The sequence below is a fragment of the Larus michahellis genome, chromosome 8 (genome assembly GCF_964199755.1).
Source record: "Larus michahellis chromosome 8, bLarMic1.1, whole genome shotgun sequence".
Classification (NCBI taxonomy): domain Eukaryota; kingdom Metazoa; phylum Chordata; class Aves; order Charadriiformes; family Laridae; genus Larus; species Larus michahellis.
This window is the reverse complement of record NC_133903.1, coordinates 40,721,001-40,747,648: the sequence shown is the minus strand read 5'-3', so window position 1 is coordinate 40,747,648 and position 26,648 is coordinate 40,721,001. Positions and strand designations below refer to the sequence as shown.

The 26,648-nt window shown below is 37.7% G+C and overlaps 1 protein-coding gene across 7 annotated transcripts; it reads left to right on the top strand.

Annotated features, from left to right (window-relative positions):
• Positions 1 to 17: 17 nt before the first annotated feature.
• Positions 18 to 25,769, top strand: SH3GLB1 (SH3 domain containing GRB2 like, endophilin B1). Of its 7 annotated transcripts, none has more exons than XM_074599194.1 (11): positions 24 to 284; positions 4,905 to 5,046; positions 7,669 to 7,797; positions 9,517 to 9,650; positions 10,021 to 10,113; positions 12,233 to 12,271; positions 13,542 to 13,565; positions 18,430 to 18,519; positions 19,064 to 19,164; positions 24,268 to 24,499; positions 25,294 to 25,769. In XM_074599194.1, exons 1-11 carry the CDS (start codon positions 213 to 215, stop codon positions 25,399 to 25,401), a joined length of 1,164 nt encoding a protein of 387 aa, XP_074455295.1. In that variant the 5' UTR covers positions 24 to 212; the 3' UTR covers positions 25,402 to 25,769. The 7 variants fall into 7 exon arrangements, with proteins under 7 accessions (XP_074455297.1, XP_074455295.1, XP_074455298.1 ...); XM_074599193.1 differs by having other exon boundaries at positions 99 to 284; positions 12,233 to 12,319; XM_074599199.1 differs by lacking the exon at positions 24 to 284 and adding an exon at positions 430 to 848.
• Positions 25,770 to 26,648: the final 879 nt, after the last annotated feature.

Below are 26,648 nucleotides of genomic sequence, written 5' to 3'. Positions count from 1 at the left end.
AGGCCGAGGCCGAGGCCGAGGCCGGGGCGGGGCCGCCGTCGCTCCACCGGTCGATCCGGGCTCTGCGGCTGACGCCGCGGCAGCGTCCAATCCGCTGCGGCGCCGGGCCGGGCCTGGTACCGCCCCCCCGGCGGCTCCCCACAGGGACGGGCCGGAGCGGCCGCCGCCGCTGCCGGTGCCTGGGCTGAGTCAGCGCCCGTTCCCCGTCGAAGATGAACATCATGGACTTCAATGTGAAGAAGCTGGCGGCTGACGCGGGCACCTTCCTGAGCCGCGCCGTGCAGGTATGCCCTGGGTACCCGGTGGGACTGCGCTTCGCCGCCGCGGCCTCAGCTGAGGGAGGTGGGCGAGGCCGCGGGTTGCCTCCGCGGGGCCGCCGCCGGGCCCGGCGCGGGGCGTTGGCCGGGGAGCTCGGCTCCGCCCCGGGCCGGGGAGCGGCGGCCCGGAGGGGCCGGGCTGGTGACTGGGCCCGCCGCGGGCTTCCAGCTCTGAGGGAGCAGCAGGCCCGGCCGCGCTGGCGAGGGTGAGCCCAGACTGGCCTGGCTGGGCAGCGATGTCCTGATCGTAGAATCGGAAGGGACCTCTGGAGATCATCTAGTCCAACCCTGATGTGAGGCGGCTCCTTCCCCCGCGGGTCCCCTGCCATCCCAGGGCTCGGCAGGACCCCGGGATTTCGCCCAGGCTGGTTGCAAAACAGCTGGTCCCGGGGGGGCAGCGGGGGAAGGCTGAGGCAGCCCAAGGTCAGGACAGGCAACGAGGGGAGAAGGCGCCTGGGCCGGGCGTGATGGCTTGAGCAGGCATCAGCTGCGCGGAGACACGGTCGGACTTTATGCGTGGAAAGGACAAAGGTGTGTCTCGCCTGAAATAAGTTGGTGGTTTTTACTGGCTGCTAAAAGTGTATCCTGCTGCCGGATAGGTAAAACTCGAGCTCTGATGTGACACGTGAAAGCATCTGTCTGCTAAGCCTTTTTCTTTGTTGTTTTGTTCGAGCTTTAGTATCGTTTTTAATCTTGTTTGATATCCCATTGTTTCTGAATCAGCCTTCCTCTTTCTTCACGCTAAGGGTACTGTAATTGGCTTTTGTTCTTAGCTGTTGCCTTGAGCCGTAATCCCCTTTTTTTATATAATCAAACCTGAACAGATTTCCTGTCGGGAGAGGGACATCCAAGCAGCGCATAGTAATCCACTTTGGTTTCTCATGAGTTCTCGCTGCGTCACAGTCAGGTTTGGAACGTGATTAAAGTTGTTATCTGGTCTGATGTATTGCCCTAAATCTCAATACTCAAGCAGAACCAATGATCAGCAGCACAGCACAGCTCTGAAAATGCAAACTCGTCAGAAAACATCGTTCTTCAAATTTAAATGAACTTAAAGCAGTCATTGTGGCTTCTCTTTGTGATGGAGATCTTTCTATGCTTCCCCGCCCCCCCCGGCTTCTTCCAGGTCTACGTATTTCCCAGACCGTCTCTTCCTTTGCAGCCTCCACCCCTTTCCCTTTTCTTGCTAGACAAGGAAAAAGGGAGATACGGTTTACCCTTCACTGTAAAATCCTGGGATGGGACCTTGTGATTTTGTCTCCTTTATCTTGACTTTCTATGTTTAAATAAGCTTATTGCATTAAATCTAATGTAGGCTTTTATAGTCTGTCATGGTTTAAAGGTGGTGTGAATTGTGGTTTACTTCAGTATGCTCTATCTGCATTGTTGGTTTACATCTGAATAGCTACATTAGTTATCTGCTTAATCTAAAGTAAAATTCAGTGGAAATGTGGAAGTAATAATTTTGCTCTACCAGTGGCAACTTTCCCCTAAAATTAGAAGTTTAATGAAGCCATTGAGGGGGAGGAGCAAATCCCTATCATGTTCTTATAATCTGAGTAATTTATGGTTTGTGTGCTACTGTTGTTTCCCCTGTTGGTTTGTTGTTTAGTTTGTTTTTTTTTTTTTAAGTTACTGTGTAAGGTCTACAGATAATGTTATGGGGTAATAATTTTGTGGATTCTTTTCTAATATAATTTGGGTACAGATTTTGTGTCCCCCAGTAAAAATGACAGTTTGTATTTTGAGTTAAACTCCTATGTGTCAGACATCGCCGCATGACATGGTATGATCTGACACCAGTTGCTTTGAGACATTAGAAACAAACAAAAAAACCCACCCCAAACCCTATGAAACAGTTCAGCAGCATAAAATGGTATGTAGGAAAACCACTTAAAATTTCCATTTCAGCTCTACTTCAACTGTTCTACAAGATGGTGAACATCTTGTTAGTGTTTCACAGGCTTATCAGGCTTTTCTGTTAGAAGGGAACTGGGGCTGTTTTACCCAAAACTGCCTGATATTCAGGTTCCAGGAAGCCTGTTCCTTCTGTGGATGAGATTATACTGTATTCAGACTGACACATTCTGGCTAGTAATCTACAGAAAAATCAAGCCTACTGGCCATCTTCATCCAAAGCCTGTCCTTCCTTCTGGCAGGCAGAAAATGCTTTGAAGGAGTCCTCCTCAGTCAGTCTTGCAGTAGTTGCAATTTGTGGAACAAAGTAGCAAATGGGTATAGTTAGTGGTATCACAGGTGAAATAAATAATCCCATAGAGAGTAGAAATAGGAATGTGAGTCCTTTCTCTTGCCAGGCTCTGTATGGACAAGCTGCCTGCGTAGTGCTTGGGAATGAGCTGGGATTTTACTCTTTGGTAGCAGAAACACTTTTATTGTTCGTGACTTCTACCTGAAGTTAGAGGCTTATTTTAATGTAATTTCTCCTTCTAGTGATTTTGCGGTGTAGGCTTGAAATGTCGATTGGGCTGTGATAACCCAGTTGTATACAAAACAGTACAATTTCCTTCTGCGTGAGCTGGTCACATTCAGGCAACTTGTGTATATATTTTGAATTTAATAAAGATAGATGGATAGATTAAATGATTTACTGATACAATTTGTTCCAGCAGTGCTTACATTAAGTATTTCTGTATGACATGTTTTAAACCTTAATAAAAAGGAAAACAAAACTTTTTAGAGCTCTAATTGAAATAGAAAATCATTAGTGTCTGCCTGTCTTGGAACAGTTTTTCTAAGCAGAAGGAAAGTTATTGATTCATAGCACCACTTTGCTTATTTTGGTCTTATCCTTAAGAAGGGATGGAGTAATATCTGGAAAAGGTCATAAAACAGAAAGACCAGTTCAAATTTTAGGTTTCAGGGTAACTGAGATGGGAAATCAGAGCGGCAGTGTTGTTGCATTACAATGATGCTGGAAACCATACTTCTGTCAAACTACTGTTTACCACACTGCTCACTATTGCTAAAACTAAGTTTTTGCTTTAAGTGTATACGTGAAATCTAACATTGGCTAAGCAATCTTCACAGTGCTGAGTAGATTTATTGAGATATTAATAGGAAAACCCTCTGTAATTAGTAAAAAATAATTTCAAAACCATTTATACAGTATTCTAATGAACCTGTAAAAATTTTTGAGAACAAATTATAACAACTGACTTCTTTTTAAAGAGCTTTTTAAGCAGTAGTAGTAATAAATCCATAAATAAATTCTATTCTTCCCTATACTGCACCTGAACTTTCTCACAAAGGCAGCTTGCCTTTATGTAGAACTGCAAATGCTGCTGACTTTAGATGTGCATGCTGTCAAAATTGGTTTTATTCTACATGTGATGGAAATTAAAACAAGCTTGGACAATGTAATTTACTTGTCTTGTTTTCTTGTTTCTCACTGAGAGTTTAAATATCCCACCGAAGAACTTATTAAGAATGAAGTTTGACAGTCAAAACGCTTCCAGTCCTATTATATTCTTCATTGTTAAGCTTGTTAGGAATTTAGTCGTAAGCCAGGTTCTTCTGAAAGTGCCTGACTTTGAAGTGGCTGTTAAGTGATGAGATCATCATCGTCATGAGGAACTACTGCTCTGAAGAGAGGCAGGCAAAACCCTCAATTCCGGTTTTGCTTGGTTCCCTGATGTGAAACACGTGTCTTTCCCCTCGCCCAGAGAATTGTGATTGAAGTACAAACTGATTGTGGATTAATAAGAGTTGGCATGAATTTAATGTCAAGTGAAATTGGGTTTATTTAGCTAAATGGAGTTATATTCTATTTCATTGTCACTGAAAACACAGCTTGGAAGAGAACAGCAAAAGTCGTTTTACCATTCCTGTAAGGCATAACAGGATCGGTTATATCCAAACACCTCGTCAAAGATTGATTTGTCCTATTCTAAAAAGCAAAACACCCCCCACCCCAGAAGATATTTATTCTACAACTTCCCAGGGAAGTCTATTTTAGCTTTTAATTCTTGTCTTTAAAAGCTTTCTCTAACATCTAATTCTAATTTAAATCTTCATGCTGGAGTTTAAGCTCACTACTTCTTGTCCTGTTTGTCATGGACAGGACAACATTTTTTAAACACATTAAAGGTAGCTGCAATGGGAATCAGTTGTGTCTTGAGGTTTTGCTGTGGGAGAAGGGACAAACTTATTTAGAAAATATACAAGATTGAAGTAATCTTTTAATTGCCTTCGTTACCTCTGGACTCTCTCGTTTTGGCTTCTGTTTCAAGGAGCACTATGCAAGATTGGACAAAATGCTTCAAAATGCTTCATCAAATTCTTCAATGCTACAGAACTCTCAGTACCAAGTAGAGCAGAGGATTTCTTCATAATGTTGTAAATTACCTTCCTCATCTTCATCTGATTAACACCCTCCTGCCCCTTTTTTCCCCTGATAGTAAGGGTGCAGTGTTGTACTTAACAACTTTCAAATTTATCCTTTTTTTATTGATGACTGGATAATATGATCTGCAGCTAATATGAGTGAATGGTTACTGCCTTAAACTTGTCCTGGGAAATTATTTCTGTGGATTAACAGTATTTTCAACTTGTCTGACTAACTCGTAGTTCACAGAAGAAAAGCTTGGTCAAGCAGAGAAGACTGAACTGGATGCTCACCTGGAGAACCTTCTCAGCAAAGCAGAATGCACCAAATTGTGGACAGAAAAAATAATGAAACAAACAGAAGTATTATTGCAGCCAAATCCAAGTAAGGAGCCCTTCAAGTTTTTGTTTGCAACTTTTGAATTAATGGATTTGCCAATGTAAATGTTTACTGCAATAGGTATTGCATAAGTTATGACTAAGTATAGGAGTTTTAAAATTTGAAGGCTGGAGTTAGGGAAACCACATTTTGAAGAGCTACTGAGAGTCAGAGACACTGTACCACTTGCTGTTTCTTCCTCAACCCTTCAAACGGTAAAAGCTTTAGACATAGCTCTTTATAGCATTGGTTCCATACTCTGGTCAGTCTCAGGTTGGCTGGTTTTTGAGTTGTCTCCTGTTTAATTGAATTTCCCACTGTAATTCCAGAAATCTTAGGTAGCAGTAAGAACTCTGAAGTTCTTCATGGAGTGGATGCAGTAGCTCAAGAAATTTCATTACTATTTCATTACTTTAAACTATCTGCATAATACAATTCTGCTTGAAGCAGGCAAGATGAACTGAAATGTCTGTCTTTAACAATTCCTTTACTAAAGAATGATTTTCACCAGATGCTGAGTCTTTATCATTTGCCAGCATTTTATATACCATACTTAGGCAACATAATAAAGCTTCAAATATGCTTTCGGCACTGGTAAATCTATTACTGTAACAATAACAGAAAAAACATAGAAGAAATGTTCTTTTCTGGTGTGTTAATTTTATTTGTTTCTGAAATTGCTGCTATGACTAGTTATGTTGAGGATATCAGTTTCAGACTCATATCTTACAGTCATCTGTACCATTTGTGGCAGTTGTACTAGAGTTGGCAGCAGTAGGAATTTGCGTAGTGTATAGATCTAGATTTCAAGTCAAGACCTGATCACTAGCCATGGGGCAAACTACTGTTACCAAAAAAACCTCTTAAACTTCCTTTGGGTTCCCTCAAATGGTAGAATTATAGTACCCCTAATATCTCTGCACTGAAAGCATAAATATTCTCCTTGTAGTGACATACTGAGTTAGGATTTATTAGGACAGGTAGATCGTAGCACTTCTCTAATGCCAAATAGATACATTCTTTAGAATGCTGATCTTTGAAGTATTATTTTGGAAGTCTGCTGCATAAAAGCAGTGTTTAAAAAACAAACATAAAAAATCAGAACAACTAATCCTGTGGGAAGGATGCAGTAGAATTTACAGAATAGACCAGAAGAAATAGTTGTCTTGTTCATTAGTTCAGTATTTGTAATATGTATTGACTCTTTCAGAAACTTGTAACTGTAGAATATTGAATGACTAACTGTAGGCTGGTAGAACTGCATGGGGAAGATTCAGCAGAAGGATAATATATAGTATTATCTCAGTTATGCTGACCAGTCAATTTTCTGATGGCTAAAAATACTCAGTGTTAAGCAGCGGTCTTCGTCTCTTCAGCTGTTTGGCAGCCTACTTGGAAGGACTATCGCATGCTGTAGAGAGCTTCTTTTGGTGGTTCTTAATGGAGCAGCTCGGTCTGGGCAAGGAAAAATGACTCTCAGTCACATTTTCAATTGTACCTTTAGGTCAGACCCATGTAATAGTCCAATAATTTTAGATTACTTTTTGGCTCTTTTTTCATTTAGTCAAAAATAAATATTATGGATAGAGTAAAGAAAAAACAATGAATTTGGATCATTTTTGGTTCACCCTTGGTGTGAATGCACTGGTATCCATGTGTGTCTGTGTCAGGTTAATTTTTGTGACCTTCATGAAAGAATAGTTATTTAATTCAGTGCTAATGAAAGTTGTCTAATTAACAGTATTATTTTTGGTTGCATCAAAGTGGCAGGTTTGCTTATTAGAGAGCTGCTTTGTGGTTCTCCATACTATTGCAGGCTGAAATTAGTTCATACTGACCGCATAAATAAAGCGAGCTAATTATGAAGTCAAAACAATTGGTCAGAGAAATCTGGTGTTGTATCTGAGGACTTTGGTATTGTAATTAACGCTGTTACTGTTTGTCTGGGATGCTTTTTCACACAAGAACCATACTGTGGCTTAATATTATGATCATATAGTCACAAGTTTTTTTGATAATTTTGTTGCTCAAACTGAGGAAAAGATGGGAATACGAAAGAAAACAGTTTCTAATATCTTTAGTGGTTTGTTTCCAAGCATTTCAAGGATGCAGGTGAAGTGGGAGAGAGAGGATATCATTTCTGGGGCTACCACGCTTTCAGAATTACTTAATAAGGAACCTACAACAGTTGTTGAACTTAATTCTTACACTGCTATTCCTACACTGCTAATTCTAGTGAACAATTTTCACAGCTTTTTCCTAGAGAGGGGAAAAGCATTCCTGGAGGGGGGAGGAGAAGCATTCTATTATGCTCTTACAATGCAAACTTCTGGACAAAATTTTGAAAAACTGTATAAATATACTTGTAGAAGGGAGAGGAAAAGTATAATTTTTCACTTTTACAGACGGCTCTAAGAAACACTTGAACATAGCGTGACAAACATGGAATATGGTCAGTTCCCAAGAACAGTATTTTCAAATTAACATTGTTCACTTAATGTTGAATTTAATGTCTGGATTTTGAAGTCCTTTTTTATTTTTCCTTTCCTTTTTTGTTTGTTTTTTCTGTTTCTATTTCTAACTTGTGTTTTGACTGGCAATAACGATTTCAAATAAAAATTTTTTTAGATGCCAGAATAGAAGAATTTGTCTATGAGAAGCTGGACCGCAAAGCACCAAGTCGCATGAATAATCCAGAGTTACTAGGCCAGTATATGATTGATGCTGGGAATGAATTTGGCCCAGGAACAGCATATGGTAAGTAGAAGCAAAAAATACGCCTTGTATTGCAGAAAAGAAGGGGGGAAAATGCACATATCTATATATTCTTAAAAATGTAAAATGGTATTTCCTGTCTTCCTCTAGATGAGACACTTCTATGACTTTTGTATCAGTTTGAGATGACTTGCTGAATAACTTTGAGCATTAGGAGATCAATTATTACATTTATATCCAAATCTAGAAATAGGACCTGCTGTTAAAATGATAACCATCTTTATGGATTTTCTTACCAGAACAAATAATTCTGGAATTTAGTTTTCTCGTTAAAGGAACACATTTGCACATCTGACAACACTTATGCATTTTATTTGTGTTGTGGAGTGAAAAAGTTATTCAAAATTAACTTCTCTAGTAAGAATCCTCTCTAACTTTACTGTATTCCTCCTTTTCTTAATATATAATATTTTGCTAAATATGAGATGAGAACATAATCTAAATTTTCTTCCTTCTCCAGAAAATTTATATACCTATGACAGGAGGGTTGGGGGGGTTACATCTAATGTTTTTACACTGGCATTAATTATAAAGTCTAATTCTAGTGTTCTCTACAACTTTTTAAATTGATGATAACATATTTACCTGTTAATTTAACTTAACCAAATGAAATGCATAGGTGTCTGTATATAAAATACAGCCTGCAATCAAAGCCTGAAAGCTAATTCTCTTTTTTGCTTTCTTTAAAATTGCAGTGTGAGGAAAAAGTTTTGTTCTGGGAAGAATGAGTTCTTTATATCTGGAAATAATGGGGTTCCTTTTTAAAAGAATAAAGTGCACTTAAAAAGAGTAAATGTTTTATGGAAGACTTATGGATACAAAATCAATAATGGCAGGCATTGTTCCTCTTACTTCCACATGGTTTTATGTTGTTAATCTGTGGCCTGCCTTCTGATCATCAGCCTCAAGTCTTGCTTTTTAATGTCAAGTAGAGTTGTACTTACAGGTACACTGTCCCTTAACTTGCAGATTTTTTTAGAATTCAGTCAAATAACATGGACTACTAGCATAAAGATAGATATGCTGTTAGCTTTCATACAGTGTCACAAAATATTATAGTTCTCTGAAAACTTAGTGTCTTTTCTAACTCGGCCATGTCAGTCTGCTGAAACATAATAATAACAGCTGTATTCTTGATACACTAACTTCAGTGTCAATACCTAACTTGCAACCAAATTTCTAAGTATTGTTCAGTTAATGTACAAACGTGTATTTAGAAGTTGGAGTTGATGGGGCAGGGAGAAGCACATTATTTTCCAGTAGTTAGGTGTGACTTTTCCCTGCTACCAACTACTCCTGACTTAAACAAAAATGTGGTATAAGGGGAGGAGGTTGTTGGTTTAAAATATGAAGATATGATATCCAGTTCTAAAATAGGTGTTCACAATGGAGTTGCCGTAGTTAGTGCCACTTCTACAATGCTGTATCTATTCCCATTGAAGTCTTGCCTTGACCTGTGATTATTATTAATAAAAATTGTTTGGTTTGGTGTGCGGGTTTGTATTGTGTGGCTGGTTTTTTGGGGGTGTGTTGTTTTTGGGTTGTTTTGGTAGCTGATTCAGACTTACTTTGAAATCCCTTGTGATGGCATTGGATTATATTTCAAACTGCTGGCCTAAACTTCCCTGCCTGTAGAACCTTCTTTTGTCAACCACCTGGCTGAATCACTATAAAACTAATTTATCTTTTTTCCCTTTGCAGGAAATGCACTCATTAAATGTGGAGAAACACAAAAGCGCATTGGGACAGCAGACAGAGAACTAATTCAAACTTCTGCTATAAACTTTCTCACTCCCTTAAGAAACTTTATTGAAGGAGACTACAAAACTATTACTGTAAGTTGAATTGTGCGTTCTTCAGCATTTGATAATAATGGTAACTGTAAATCTTAAATGAAGTAGTAGGTAATTATGCATTATTGCTTTCCTCAAATTGATATAGAAAAAGTCAGGTAGAATTCGTGTCTTTGGTATATTTTCATTTATTTTGACCAGGTAAAATAAAAATAATTCTGAAAACTTGATTTTTGTAACTGTTGTTCTATTAAAAGTATGTACCTTGAGTATAAAACGCGTGAGAATTATTAGGATCTAATTCGGCCCCTCTGTTCTTCTGAAGAAGCTTTTTGTATCTAGTACAGGTAGACAGGCTTTTGCTTTTGAGTATGTGTACCTGTTCTCACGAACTAACCGAACTTGCTTTCAGAAAGAACGTAAACTGTTACAAAATAAAAGACTAGATTTGGATGCAGCAAAAACCAGATTGAAGAAGGCAAAAGTTGCAGAAGCTCGAGCTGCAGTAAGTAGAAAATTTTTTTTTAATTTGTCCATAATTTTCAAACTTATTGACATATATTTATAAACTCGACTGCCTGGCTATGTTTCCAGTCCTAGCTTCTTACCCTCACTGTTTTTCTAGATACTTTGTAAGAAATGCCTCAGTGGAACACAAGGAAATGAAAGTGAATTGCTGGTCAAGGAGTTAGTCTTTTATTTTTAGATGTTCAATCAAATTGAACTTACCTGACTGAAGTAAATATTCTCCCCTTAATCTATACTGGATGAGCCTATACTGCCAAAAATTACTTGCTACAATCTGCCAAGATGGTTGTATGTACGTATCATTCAGAGGTCAAGTTTTGGCATTTGAACCTCTACAAGTGTTGAAGCGTATGTATAATTACTTCCAACTGATGAACCTGTCTAGACTTGACTCCTCTATATCAAAAATATTTGTAGCTTACTGTTTCTATATTGTTTACTACTTCATACCACCAAACAGGGCAAGACTCTTAAACTTTTAACCGTCTTATTACCTCAAGAAATGCTTGTCCAAAGAGATTAAAATTAAAGTAAAAAAAGCTTTTGCTTTTTAAACTCTTAAAATGCCTTTGAATGGAGGAATAGGTAATTGAATGTGTGCGATTTCAGCAGGGTATGCTTATAGTATTTTCATAGCTATCTTTTGACTGCATTCCTAGAAGTGCAGCAACTAATGATGGATAGCGATTTTTTTTTCTGTAAGGGTTAATGCAGCAGGGGTCATGCAGACAGATGCGGAAGGGATACAGGCAACTTAAACACAGAGGGACAGTGTACATGATGAAGAGGCAGAAATAGGACTGTCAAATTTTGCTGCCTTTTCTGAATGGATTGTTGTCCTGAAAGATCTCAGAAGCATCATATCTGAGACTCAGCTTTGTAGATGAGGCCACTCTCATCTTTGCGATGGTGGTCCCTCTAAAAAAACCAACATTATCTCTAGCTGATAGTTCTGTTTCTGTGTCTCAATCCTCCATGTCATGCACAATGTCCCTGTGTATTTCAGTTGTCTGTATTTAAGTCCATGCATGCTATTTCCCTTTATTATGTAAACTTTATGCAAAAAAGTTACTTCTCTACTTGTCAAGCTTCCTTAATTTGTAATACTAACAATGGAGGGCAGAGCTAGATTTTAGTCAGCTAGTTGTGGAATTTGGAAGCAATGGATAGAGAAGCAATGGAAAGTAAACTGTAACTTTGCTTGGATTTGTTCAGACTTAAGTTTCCAAAAAAAAAGTATTTTGGTTATTAACTTCCTTGTGGCATGATAGTAAGTATATACCTTACTTTCTGAAGCAATAGAAAGATCATAAGGGAGTTGTTCCCTTTGCACTCAATATTAAAAGAAAGGCTCTGTACATGAGGTTTAGTTCTGTCACCAGCATAATCATCCAGAGCTTGGTGATTGGACAAAATTATTGCCAGTTGCTGCTATGGCTACTTGACCAGTCTTAAATATTCATATAGCAAATAATTCACAGTTCTAATCACAAATGATTTCATGCTCTTAAGAGCATGAAATGCTAGGCCTCTTACTTTGCTACCTTGCCTATACTTCAGTTTTAATTGCATTTTAACAGCAGTGTGCATGTTTAAGAAGTACTGGATTGTAGAATTCCCAGAGAATTAAAAAATTGCACCTATTTTATCCTCTGCAATCTAGAAATGAGGACTAACCTGGATATAGGTGTGATGCAAATGATTCATTTTCTGCTCTGTCACTTATATATGAGGGAAGATATTTGACGAACAGTGCCCAACTGATAGGTTAGCAAAGTGTATTCAGTTATGATGCAAACTTTCATGCTTCACTGCTTTCTTTGACAGGAAAGAGTAATAAAATGCATCTACATTTGATTATTTTTTCCCTGTTATAAAAATATGTAATCTTTTATGAAATCACATTCTCCCCTGCTTACTGTACAACTGAAATAGCTTAGATCACTATTTAAAATAGAAATCGAAACAGTTTTATTTATCTATATTCAGCTCACAGTCTTGCATAGCTTAAACTTGCAGTGCTTTGTGCCAATATTCTGTTCACCTGCTATATTCAGTGTTGTAACTTGCTTTTGTCTTTTATCTATGCACTTAAGCAACTAAACACCTCTCAGCCTGAAGAGAATAACATTATGGTAAATGTCTCTTACGTGCTCAACTTGCTGCATGTAAAATGGCTAAAGGTTTGTTGGCCTCCTGTGTTCATTCATTTTCCTATCAAATGTTTCCTCTTGCTATCCAGCTCATTTGGTCCTGTTTCAGATGTTCTCGTTCCAAACTGGATTGGTGTAGTGTACTAAGTACACTTATGTCAGTACAGCATTAGATGTTGTTTTTTTATCAGAATATTTCTAATAATGTAGCAATGTTTTACAAATAACTGAAACTAAATAATGTCACATAAACTAATGGCTTAACTTAGAGTACAGTATATTCTAAACATGTTGCAAGGGCTCATCAGTGCAGCTGTTTTTAGCACCATACCTGTGAAAGTGGAAAAGGAAGGGGTTAATTAATGATGTACAATATAGATTGTGCTATTCAGCCTGCCCTTGTTTGGGTGTTGGATCTGCACAGCATGGTGGGTCTCATCTCAATTAGTGTTCCAGATTTCTCAGTCATGATCAGATAAAAGAGCGAATACACTTGTTTGTTACAACTTGCTCCTGCAACCTTTATGCACATTTCTTTCTACCAAAGTCCTGATTGTGTCATCATCTTACAACTGCAGAAAATGAAGGTTAAAGGAGAATTGTATTGCAAGAGGGAATTTGAACAGCAAGCTGAAGTAATTAACTTCTAGAGTAAATTCCTTGCAGTTCTATCATTTTGCTGTATTACTTGCTACTACTTTAATACTCAGTTTGAGATACCTCTCTAGCATTTCTAATTAAATTTATGTTTCAATAAAAATGCTTGTGAAATAAGAAACCGGTAATGGAATTAGCAAGAGAAATCATTCGTCTGTTTCATCCTTTACTTAACAAGGTGTTAAAATGAGAATAGCTTTCCACAGTTTTCCAATATGTTACCACATTAAGGTAACTTAAATTCCTTCATAAGGTAATTTAGTTTGTCTGAGTCACGTCATTTTCTAAGTAGTTATGTCTTATGTTGTAATAGCTTGTTTTAAATAGATTCTTGTAACATATAAGTTCTGGAAGTCATACACTCTTCAGTATCTAATTTATTTCATAGATATAGTGTTACCCATACTCATTGTAGTTTCATTGTACACATTAAGGGCTTTGGGCAACTGACTTATAGCACTCCTCAAATCCCTGTGAAGTTCTGAGGGCAGGAAAGTAGTTAAAAGCCAAAGTATGGTTGTATCCTGTATTCAAGTACCACCAATGTCTAAGTTTGTATGTTTTTATTTTTCCCCCCACTCTTAATGCTGACTAGATATGGGCTGAGGAAGTGACGAAAGTAAGTAAACATTTAGAAATTGCAGAATTCTGAAACCATAACTTGTGCTGGTCTAATGTAATAAAGGATATTGCATGTTGTTGATTTCAGCCTAATGCTGGCAGCCTGGTGCATTACGTCCGAATACGCTGGGTCCCTTGAGGACCTTTCAAAATCTAGTGGCAAAACAATGCCTGGGGCATGTCCTATAGTAAGCTGTTTCTGGCTGTCAGATAGTACCATACGATTCTCATGTGACAAGATACAATAGAAAAAGAACTATATGACTTGTCTCTCAAAACTTACTGGTACGGCATCCTGTTAAAAATGACTTTTTAAGAATGAGTATATTTGAAAATTTTCAGAAAGGTTGGGGTCTAGTAATCTAAACTGTCCTGAAAAACACTGATCTTCAACTTTTACCCAGAACATGGAACAGTAACTAAAATACTGGAGTACATACAAGAAACCTCAGAGAAAACTCTGTTTTGGAGGGTTGGGTTATTTATTTTTTTTGCCCTGCCTTTCTCTCCAGTGTCACTAGAGAATGCTGTGCTGATCTTAAGCAACTGAAGTTAGGATGTAGGCACATCTGAAATCTGCACCTGGGCTGAAGGCTGGTCCATAACTATAGCATTAGCCTTGGGGTGGGGGCTGCAGCCTTCTCTTGTCACACCATCCCTTGCACAGGGACAAACTCAGCGGAGGTAATGGAGTGTTATGCGATAGCTGCTCTGTTGCCGGGAGCAGGGCTGTTCTCAGCCTCACTGGCTCTGACAAAGCAGTATTGGGAACAGGCAGTGAGAAGCTGCGCTAACAGTTAAAAGGAAATATCTTAGGGGATTTCTATCGAGGAGAGGAAATAAAAATTAATGGTAGCAATAGAAAGTAAGGGTGACTGGGGGAGAGGGGCTTTGGAGTATGTTTTTTAAAGGGGGACTAGGTTTGCAGCTGTGGGAGGTGTAGGGAGTTGCTATTAGAAACTGGGATATGGAGCTTTGGGTGAAATCTTGAGGGTTGTGAGAGAAAATAAATGAAGGCTTCTTCTATTCCAACTTTCTGAGAGTCATGGTGCAAACAGGGTGGTGTATGTTTAGAGTGTAAGGTGAGAGTGTAGGGGGAAAAAGGAGTTTAGAGATTGAACTGTAAAGGGTGGGTTAGGTCAACTTTGATCCCAAAGTTTCAGAATTATTTTACTATTTAAGTAAAGTAACAATTTGGAAGCAGCAAATCTGTCTGCTGGAGTACTTGGTACTATTTGGGGAAGAACATGGCAGGGGAGCAGTACTACTGGAACGAAAACTAATCTTGAAGCTATAAGACAATTATGAATAAAACTATTGACTTCAGAGATGATGACAAGCAACTTTAAGGATAGTGAAATCTAACAGATTGTGTCTTGGAGAGAAAAAGAAATAATACAAAGTGCTTAGCTATAGCATAAAGGAGACCAAAAGCTTTGAATCCTGTAATAAATTATGTAATTCAAAGTTCCCTTTTTTTATTAAGTGAATAAAAAGCGGAGACTATTGAGAAGAAACTACAACACATGTGTTCTGCCAAAGAAACAGTAATCCATCCAGGTTTCTAAAGGCAATCTGTCATTGTGTGTTTGAAAGCTGGAGGAAGAGATTCATAGATGTTTTAAATTTAAATCTAAGAAGCTTCCCAACAAGGATTTCAGACTGTCCAGTAATCTCTAGATCAATCACAGGGTCTCTTTGAGTTAAAACAAAAGATCTGCATGCTGTCAGTGACAAACTTTCTTCAATTTAACTTCCCTTCTGAAATGTGGAATCAGAGGGTATTAAATACTGCATCCAGCTCTGGAGCCCCCAACATAAGAAGGACATGGACCTATTGGAGTGAGTCTAGAGGAGGGCCACAAAGGTGACCAGAGGGCTGGAGCACTTCTCCTGTGAACACACGCTGAGAGAGTTGAGGTTATTCAGCCTAGAGAAGAGAAGGCTATGGAGAGACCTTATAGCAGCCTTCAAGTACCTAAAGGGGGCCTACAGGAAAGATGGGGAGAGACTCTTTATCAGGGAGTGGAGTGATAGGACGAGGGCTAACAGTTTTAAACTGAAAGAGGGAAGATTTAGATTAGATATTAGGAAGAAATTCTTTACTGTGAGGGTGGTGAGGCACTGGAAGAGGTTGCCCAGAGAAGTTGTGGATGCCCCATCCCTGGAAGTGTTCAAGACCAGGCTGGATGGGGCTTCAAGCAACTCCCCATGGTGGAGAAGGGTTGGAACTGGATGATCTTTTAGGTCCCTTCCAACTCTAATTGTTCTATGATAAAACACGTGGGATAGGTACTGATATGACACACTTTATAAATGTATGGATTTTGTTAGGAGTCTTCTGAGGTGTCTGATGTAGTCAGTCAAAAAAGCAGAAGCTTTCAACACGTTGAAGTTAGATTGGTTTTGTTCATCAAGAGGAGCTTCTGTCTTTGACTACAAATGAGACAAGAAGGCCCAGCTATATTGGGTGGCATGAATATATCCATTATCACTGTTTTACTAACAGTGTGTCTAACAAACAACATTAGGAAGGTAATTTTATTTCCTATGATTATGTGTTATCCTTTAGCTACAGGATTGCACACTATTTCTGGAAGGTCATATATTCTTATGTGAACTTTGGTGATACTATGAACTTCTGAATGTTCATATTCTGAACTTGGGAAGCAAGTACTATTTTGAGGGATCTTCATGGGAGATACCCCGTGAGGCTTTCTAATTGTTCTAGAAACAAAATATGACTGCAGTTGGGTGTCACGGGAAAGTTTAGGCTTGTACTTTGAGCTCTTCATTCTGTTCAGAAACAAAGGTGATCGGGCCATAAGCTTCCCAGGTAGAAAGTCAGCTGTTTTTCACCTCTGCCACAAGGTATGGTAGAATAGATGTGCTGTCCTGCTACTGTTTACTTCGCGGTACTGAAAATGGGGATTAGCAAAACAGATTAAACACACCATCACATAAGTCAGTTTATGCAAATCTCTACAAAACCAGTGCCTTTGGCTTTTGTAAAGCAATGTATTTAAAGTCACTCTGTACTAGATAGGTTAATACGTGTTACCACATTACTTACTCGCTTTGCCTTTTCTTATAGAAAGTAGTTGATTTGCTAAAATGTTGTTGAAACAAACAGAATAAATCTGATGGATATTTCCCCTTCTTATATGTTCCTATTCTCATGTATTTACTTACCTGGCAGGAAGAAAGAAACAAATTAGCAATGCTGACTTCGGAGAAGCAAGAGACTAGATTATTTATCTCTAGATAAATGGTTTACCTGTGATTTTGCTCGTTTTTTTAAAAAGGAAATGAAGATGTTGCTGATACAGAAGGGAATCCTTTTCTTTCCCTCTTGGCTATCAAATGTGTTTTTTTTTCCCCACGTTTGCCCTTATATTTCTCTCAGGGACTGCCAGCTGGATTTCACTGATATTTATACAGATTTAATAGGAAAATTCCAAGGCAGGATTCTTGCCTCAACAAACTTTGAAAACGTAATTAGTTCGTAACTTGATACATACACTGCTATCTTGGCTTTAGTAAGAAACACACAGTACCCTATAGCTGCTTCCTCACTGTTTAATTAATGTGTAAGCCTTCCCAGTAGCAGTGACTTCTGATGAAAAACATTTCTTGGGTAACAGCGTCATTCTTCTATGCTCATTTCTGAGATTAGGGTCCTTCCGTGCAACTTTTCATATTGATTAACATTAGTGGAACGCAAGAGCAGAATTTTGCAAACACATAAAATCCTTTTGAAACCAGTGTTTTATCTGTATCACCTCATTAAGTTTCCTGAAAATATATTTTCTTACTCTGTTTTGTTGAGAAGAGTAACTGCCACATCTTTGACTTACTGCAAATTGTTGCCTTTATGTTTGTTTTTAGAGACCAAGGTACTAAGTGCATATAAGCATTGAGGCAAGGTAATCCAGATTCCAGGCTGAGGACATTCTGTCTTGGAACAGTAAATCTTAGATATTACAACACACATTTTTATGTATTTGTGTGTTTTGTGTAGTGTCCTTTTTTTCACCAAAAAAATACTCTAAAGTAACTTTGGCTTGTGTTACAAGGAAATCCTTTAAAACAACTATAATGTTATTAACTTATTTAAAAATTGCTTATAACGATATGTAGCAAGGAATAAATACAATGGGAATTATTTAAATATGAAACTTAAATACAATAATTTTAATAGAAATTTTACTCTAATTGAAGTTAAAACATTCGCTATAGTTTGGATTTACTTATTTTTAAAGACACCTCAGTTATAAGCTCCAGAAATAGTGTAGTAGCTTGGTGGTCAGTATGAGACATTAATTTTTGAAATATCCTGTTAAAACTTGCTGTCAAAACTTACGTATGGCTGATTGCCGTGCAGTTACATGCCAAAAGTAATGTGTGGTTTACCCTAAGCTATTTAGTCAGAGCAGAGCCCTGTTAACTTAAAGTACGGAGAAAAAAAAAAAATAAATTACATTGTCCTTGGCTGCCACTGCTATGCTGGCAGAACCCCTTGGTGCAGACACTGTTACGCCAATTAATGCTCAGTTTGTTACTGGGAGAAGTGGGATAATACTGGCAGAAAAATGCCTTCCTTTTGGACACGTTGACTCTGTGGTAGGTGTCTGATGATAAAGCTGCTTGTTGTATATGCAGGGCCTCAACGTTTCTGAACCCAAAATGCAATTACTCTTTTTGTCTAGTAAAGAACTGCAAAGAAAAAGCACGTGTTTCAAACACCTAAGCTCGTGATTAATGCGTTTGTCTGAATAGCTCTGAATAAAATAGAAGTGTTGCAGTCAGAAGGTGTAACAGAGTGCATTGTACAAATACTTAATATGCATCCTTACTTTTAGTCTGAACAGGAAGTACGAATTACTCAGAGTGAATTTGATCGTCAAGCAGAGATTACCAGACTTCTGCTGGAAGGAATCAGCAGTACACATGTGAGTACCCAAAAGGGGGGAGAAGGGGAAAGTCAAAATCAGGGCACTTTCTAAAAATAGCTGTAGTAAGCTACATGGGATCTTTGAGCTACAAGGTTTTACTTCAGCTTGTTAAAAGCATCAAACTGTGGGGTATTTTATTTTTTGAATTCTAGTTTAGTATCTACTGAATTTAACTTTAGTCTCATGTTAACCTTGAGAATGCAGGAGCTTTCATTTTTATCCTTTAAACTCAGCTTCCCAATCATCAAATCAACTGAATGTTGAAACCACAAAAACATGCTAAAATGTTTACTCGGTTGTGAAAACAATATAGGTAAATGGTATGATGCTGGTACAATACCTGGGGTTTTTTTTTGTGCTGAAATATGTTAAATTTTGTGACGCTTTATCCCATTTACCTGGTAAATCCAGGCACTATGCCTATGTGGCATAAATCCCTGTGTGCCAATAGTGGTGTTGGCACCTGATTAGGAGACCAGTCTTTCTAATGCAGCGTAGTACTTTTACAGACTAAACACTTGAATTCTTTGCTGTCTTGTAGGCACATCATCTTCGCTGTCTGAATGATTTTGTTGAAGCTCAGATGACCTATTATGCACAATGTTACCAATATATGTTGGATCTCCAGAAACAACTTGGAAGGTAGTAACACTGTAAAAACTTCAGGAAAAAAAAATAGTTTTTTCTAAGTGCTTATGAATAGTAGGAAAACTTGCACTGATATAACAGTAGTGAACACACAGGCATGCTGGACTGAAAGGAAATATATCTGTTCTCTGGTAATTAATATGTAATTAACCCAGAGCAACTACTTGCCTAAGCCGACACACAGCACTAATGCCTTTTGAGGGTTGGTTTACTGAGACTTTGTATGCTTTGTAATTGAGTTACCTTTTTGTAAATGGTAACCTCATTTAATGGCACAAAAAATAATTTCTATAGATTTAGTTGTAATCATTCAGTTGTCTTATGCAACGTGGGAAAAGTTTCTGTACTGTTTGTAAATTCCTGTTACCTCTTAATTTGCTATGGGACACTGCCATTTCATTTAAAATCAGGTATTCTCCACTGTTAAGTCAGTTGGCAGCATAAATATTGTATCTAGGGAGAAACGTACTTCATAATGCCTATAATCAGTAATCTATAGGACTCACAGTGGAACAAGCAAGTTTGTCTAGTTTTATTGCTTTGTGGGGTTAGCATTTTTAAAGTCAGAGAAGAAACTATCTGACTTCAGTTTGTGCTCATAATCCTTCTTTTTTTTTTTTTTGGATTAGATAGGTAAAGATATCTGTCTTTAGATAGATAGTAGATAAAGAGATCTACATGCTTACTTTTCGTAAAGTTTCCCTATTCTAATTCTTCTTTACGAATCAGCCTTTCTTAGGGTTATATCAGCCCATGTCATTTAGGTGAGCCTATGTGTTGAAGGATTGTCTGTACTTAGGAGTTTACTGTAGTGTCTGTTCTAGATAACTGTCTCTGTAAAGTATCTCTGTTTATTTTTTTCATGACAAGAAAGTAAAAACAAAAGTGTTCTCCAGTCTTGTCCTTTTCCTGACTTGCAACTTCCTGTGGCATTTGATTTCATTTCCTCTGTTTGTTTGAGTAGGTATTTTAAAGACTTTATTAAAAAGTCTTTAAAACTGTGATTATTTTTTTTTAAAAAGCTACAACTTTTAAGTTACATTGCATTGAAAGAAGTATTCAACTATAAAATTTGGTAGCACAAAACAAATGCAAGTTGTAGAATTGAAAGCTTGAAAATAAATGTTTACTGGATTAAGGACAAGTGCCTCAAATTAGAAATTAAGTATATTTACACAACTGTTTTGAGAGGATGTTTTTTAAAATCTGTACTCTTATCCTAGTATATTTAACAAACAGGAAGCTTTAAGCCTAATACTCTTAACCTAAGGAAGAACATAGTCCTCTTTGAAATGTCTTGCTTTAGGATGTATAGCGTGTCCCAGAACAGCTGTCTGTGTTTAAAATGCATGTAAACTGCTACCAGTTACTAAAAAAAAAAAAAAAATTAGAAGAAAATACTGCCTTTAGGAAAACCAAAGGATGTGTCTTTATGTGACTATGATCTGATTAGTATTTTTGATAGAATTACTATTACTGCTAGAAGACCAAAGGCATGGAGGCTTTGCAAAATCCTAAATGCCTCAAACAGCCAAATGAAGTTTCTCTGCCTATGTGGATTAAAACAGTAATAGTATTAAATCTTGGGTGTGTCTTTCCTTCCTTGTGTAAGGAAGTCCTCCTGAACTGTAATGGAGATCGCTGGGATAGTTGCTTCTTGCTTTGGAACAGTTCCTCAGTTTATAGGCACTCGTGGTGCGTAGCACTTGCATTAAATAAACAGATGAACAGGATATGTGTAGTGTTCTTCCTGTGTTACATGTAGGCAGATGTAGTACCAAATAAATAGCTTAGGCAGCTCAGCTAGGTTTTGGTTGTATTTGCCAGTGCTCTGTTGGTTAACAAGGGATAGATAGTGCTGAGTTACACATGTTCTTTTCACACACCTAAGAATGACATTGTTCCATGTTCTCATATGAAAACCAAGAGCTGTAAGGGGCTGATTTTTGTTTTGAGGTTGCTGGTGAACCAAACGTGTTCAGCCTCTAAGTGGGATAATTTGTTGCTTGAAACAGAAACCTGGTTCTCAGAATAGATGCATATTATATATTTTAACTGGATCAGAATCTAGGGTATAAACCCTAAGCTGGTTCACATTGAGACTATTCAAGTTCCAAAGCTGAGCACTGATTTTCCTGATGTACTCTCCAGAGTCAGCTGTAGGGAAGGTGGAGAGAAAACCTGTGCTCAGTACTTTTTATATTAATAGACATGGTTTTCTGCATGTTTCTCTTCAAGGCAGCATCAGCTGCTTATCTACTGCCCCCACCTCCTGTGGGGCTGCTTAAAGAATCAAATCTCCCAGGTTAAAAGCAATCTCTCTTTTTTTTTTTTTTTTTTTTTTTTTTTTAATTCCCCAGAATGAACTAAACAAATGTATTTCAAATATTCTGGTACTCTGACTGCTTTTTTTTTTTTCATGCTGATAACTGCTTTTGCTCTGAATTTTTCTCAGCTTCCCTGACAGCCAAGGCTTAGCTTTGGCATCATTATTTTTTCAAATTATCCATTACTATAGTCCCCTACTCTGTGAAACTCCTGCTACTCAAGTGTTCAAAAAAATTCCAGACAACCACTGTGTAACTGAAACTTTCCAGTGACATGCCTACATATGGCTTTGCAAAAAGAGTGAGACTTAATGTTTTACTGATTGACAGAGTGGTTATAAAGCTTTAGCTTTCTTTTCCACTAGCTGTGCAAACCAGTGACCCTTTGAACTGAGCAGATTGATTTACAAGTAATTACTGTGTTAACAGAGAACAGGTTTAGCAGTATGCTAAACAGTAATTTAGCAATATTGAGAAACAGCTGATTGTCATTTAAAATTAAGTCCCTCTGTTTGAATGCCGACTAATCAAGTAATAAACACATCATGAAGCACAGCTGCTGAGTTATCCCTACAAAAATGTGGGGTCTAGCTTTTCCTTCTGTTGTTTTGCTCACTTGATTTGTTCAAGGAACATGGTGAACTGGTTTGAAAAACTGATCTGGCAAATGAAAACCAGGTTTTTTTGGTGAGTTGTAGTCTCTTCTTGGTGAGTTGAACCAGCTCTTTATGATCAAATGAGGTCAAGGTAAGCCATAGGGGGAAGTGGGACTTCCCCCTTTTGATGGTGATAAACTGCTAACTAAACTCACAACAGTCTCTTGAAAAGAATACATGCAATTCAGTCTAACTGTAAAGGAGCTAGTTCTGTCCTTCACAATATACTGCTGCTGTTTGCCTTCAGTCAGATATAACAATTGTATGACTGCAAAGTTTAACAAAGTTCTGGTAGAGAGTTAGCAATCTTCTTCATGATTTTTGTTAGATCAGATCACTGAATCAACTCAAAATCAACAGATTGCTAGATCTGACTCAAATGACAGAGAATGAGCGTTTGCACAATAAAGGGGTAAAGGACTGGGTCCACCCTGTTTGGTGGCAGTGTAAATTTACCAGATTAAGTACAGTTTGAAACTGTAAACTTGTGTGCAGTGCTGTTGCAGCTGGTACAGATTTTAGCTGCCTTAATTCCACCTATGTTTATGGCCACACAACCCAAAAATTAGTCACTATACTGTTAGACTTAGTGTTCATCTGCGTCAGCTCCCTACATCAGCTCCTGTTATGATTATATGAGCACCAATATGCTGCAGACATGGGTGTGGGGATAATACTGATCTTGATTCATGTGGTTAAAGTTGCCAGTGAACTGCATTTTTAAGAAGAACTTAACTGGGGAACGTAGCTGGGAAGGGATGAGATGAGACTATTTTCTGACAGGTTCATGCACACAGTATGAATAGATCTCCATTATGCCAAAAGACCAGGCCAAAACGAAAAGGGGGGGAGGCAATATGTCCACATCCCAAATGTTAATGAAAAAGCATCTATGTAGAAGGACTGATGATGAAAGTTATGTCTGGGAATTGACTGACTAGTTGATGTGTAAACTGGTCAAAAGAATGGCAGGAAATGCAGCTACAGTTCCACATCACCCTGACTCAGTCTAACTCCTTATTTTCTGACCGTTTTTCACTGCATCAGCTCTGCTGCTTATCAGAGCCTTCATTGACTTGCTTTTAAGGTAGAATCAGATGAGTGTTGGAACAAAGGAAGGCAGCTTTGTCCCTTTGACAAAGAACGACTACATCATCTGCTAAATAAATAAGTTTAGTCTGCCATGGAACTGCATTCCACGATGTAGGGCAGAGTGATGTGAAACAATCTCACAGCTCATCATTGCCCCCAATGCTGTCCCATTCCATCTACCCCACTGCCCTTAAATCTCTTGCTTCTCTGCTCTCCTCTCTGCTCCTTTTACTTTTCAGCCATGTTATTCTGTCCTTTCCCTTGTATCTGTCTCTCATCACAGTTTTTTTTGTGATTCAGCTCATTAACTTAGTAGAGGACTGTACACTTTTTTTTTTTGAACCTTTTTTTTTTTCAGGCAGGTTAATGAGTTGAATTGACTTCATGGAAGGGTCTGGCAAGCACTGCAGCTGGCACAGAACAAGCAGCAGCCTAGAAAGGAAGGGCTTAAGTTGATACAAGTTCATATTTAATATAACAAATACTTCTGTTTTACAGCATGCAGTTAGCTGAATCAACAAAGTGATTTAGATTACAAAAACAGTCCTGGGTGTTTTTTTTTCCTTTCAGACGGAGGCTGTGTTTTTAACCTACATTATATTTCCCTGATCTGGTTCACCAGCACAATCTTTTGTGTAGCCACATAGTTGAGGAATGAGTGGGAGGAGGTGGAGGCTACTCTTACTGGCAGAGCTGTCAAAAGAAATGTTTATTAAAATACAGTCTGAATTAAATCAGACCAACAATGCTTTCTTCATTTTGCCTCTTTTTTAAAGAGGTAATTATCAAGTTTTTTTAAGGTGGCAGTATTTCTTTTAAAGTATATTGGTTTGATTTATACTACACATCAGGAACAAGTATCTTTATTTAGGTTTATAAAAATACCAGTGCTATTCTATTACTGCTGTCTACTGGTGTTTATTCTGTAGTTGATAAAAGCAAGAATACTAATTTAGCCATGGAGGGATGTATAACTCCCCGTGTAACTGATTCACTCAGAAGTCTTTTGTTTTCTCCCACAGCTTTCCATCTACCTTCCTCTCTAACAATAATCAGTCTTCCTCAACTCCTATGCAGAGTGTTTCTACTCCCTCAGTCTTGGCCTCAGCCTCTGCTTCATTGCCTTCAGTAAGCAATTCAATAGTTACTTCAGGCATCAGTGAACTGAAGTCATCGAGTGGCAGCAGGAAAGCTAGAGTCCTCTATGATTACGATGCTGCAAACAGCAGTGAATTATCACTACTTGCAGATGAGGTAAGAATTTTCTATGTACCTTGATCATTTAAAAGTAAAATCAAAATGCTTGTGACTAGCCAGTTAAGATGTGCTACATCAAGAAATCTGTGTAGTTGATTTTATTTTTTATTAAACTTCAGTAGTACTCTTAAAGCATTGTCTTGTACCTTTATGTCCTAATATTCTATAGTAAGAGCTAACACCATCTTAGTTTGCAAGAACATTTGCTTAGACAATCAAGATGCAATTCTGCTCTCTTCTTTTTACCACATCTTTAGCACTGTTATCAGTAGAATTAGTCTTTCAGATGTTAAATATTGCAATGGGGGACGAATATGAAGATACAACCACTTCTCATTTTGATGATGGTGGTTGTGCTGTGTTTATTTCTCTTCCAATTCAATTGCACTCTTAAGTCAGAGCCTATACAAAGCAGGCAGAGATATACAATGAAGCAGGGCGGTGGAACAAAGTTCCACCTAGTAATGTGACTGTAGCTTAACTCTGAAGACGAGCATCCACAGAAAAGTTTTCAGACTTTTTGGTTTTTAAAATGTGCATTTCGTATTTTTTCTTATCTAGACAGTGGCTTAGATAGAAGCTGTGGCCTAAGATTTTTCTGTTAAATAGAAAAACGTCAACCCTATCATAATGAAATAAGTTTTATGAACACTAGATTATGTTCCATGGATGCTCATATTAAATGCTTTGTTTGACTTGGTTAATCTTAGTTCTAAGATCTTGGAAATCACATGGACTGTAATATTTTTCCCGGCAAGGAAAGGTTATAATAATGTGTTTCTGTTTTTTAGGTGATAACAGTGTACAGTATCCCTGGCATGGATTCAGACTGGCTGATGGGTGAAAGGGGAAATCAGAAAGGCAAAGTGCCTATTACTTATTTAGAACTGCTAAACTAAATGGTTGGCCTGAATAAAGACTGTCAATTATGGCAACACCATATTTATATACAATTAACGTTATGTAAGCAGGTTTTAAGTGTCTTCCATGTTATTGTCTTGAGGGACAAATACCAGCCATTACAAACTGGCTTTTCTGCCAGCATGGTTGCATGGTAAATATTCTATTCAAACTTAATGTGTTTAAAGCTTTTACTTCATGTGCCAAGAACATGTTTCCTACAGATTTGTTTCTACTGAAGTTTTCACTAATACAAGCTTCTACTTTTGAGTAATCTAGATTGAAAGCAGGAGGTACTGTTTTCTACTGAAATTTTTCATTAATGGCAAAGCTTTTCTTCACATAAAATAAACTTATTGTGAACTGATGAAGGTGTAATGCACGTTATTTGAATAACCAAAACCAAATGTGAAACATAAACCATAAAGAAGTCCATATGGTTCTGTTCCCAACACCTGTGGAGTACAAATGTGCTGAGGCATATATGGCTATCTGCTGAGTAACTTGTGCATTTAATCACCTTTGAAAAATGAAAATGAATGTTTTCTCTCTGTTGAAAATTTAAGGCAAGTTGCTAGTATGTTGAGATTTTAAACTGCACCTAGGTGGACTGACACAAGCTAGTGACATAAGCTCTGACTTGTTTTTAATCTTGCCTTGTATTTTTTTTCCCTTTAATTGCTTTCCAGAAAAGAGGCTAATTCAGTTTGATTAGTAATTAAGATTCTTTCAACTGCAAATCAGTCTTTGTGTTAAATTAAGCACTACATTTTGCTAACTAAATATGCACTGTCTCTCTACGTATAAGTAGTTCTATAGATGAGCATCTATTTGTTCAGATTATAGATTTTAATGAAAACATGCATTCACAATTCTTATGCAGCAGTTTATTGTCGTGTTCTAATTGGATTCAATTAGCATTACACTTTTTTTGTTTTGCAAGAGGACCTCCTTTAAATATGTGAGAAGGAAAAAAATATTGTTTGAACCTAAAAATCGCTTTAACTAAGGTAGTATTATTTGCAAATAACATAAATTGTTCCTAAACATTGCACCCTTTAATGTTTCATAAATAGCAGAATTTTTAAGGCTGTAAAAAGATTAAAAGGATAGATTGAGGGGAATTTTCTTTTTCTTTCTTTTTTTTTTTGATGTTCTAGTATATTTATTTAATTGGGTTTTGACTGGTGGAAGGAAATTCTTTACATTTAGAAGATTATTCTCCTTGCAGAAGATGCAACACTGA

Bases quoted from the DNA above. Each gene is read 5' to 3' on its own strand.
- SH3GLB1 (XM_074599193.1), top strand. From the start codon at position 213: ATGAACATCATGGACTTCAATGTGAAGAAGCTGGCGGCTGACGCGGGC. The intron at 9,651-10,020 runs GTAAGTTGAATT...ACTTGCTTTCAG, and splicing joins GAGACTACAAAACTATTACT to AAAGAACGTAAACTGTTACA. The intron at 18,520-19,063 runs GTGAGTACCCAA...GCTGTCTTGTAG, and splicing joins AAGGAATCAGCAGTACACAT to GCACATCATCTTCGCTGTCT.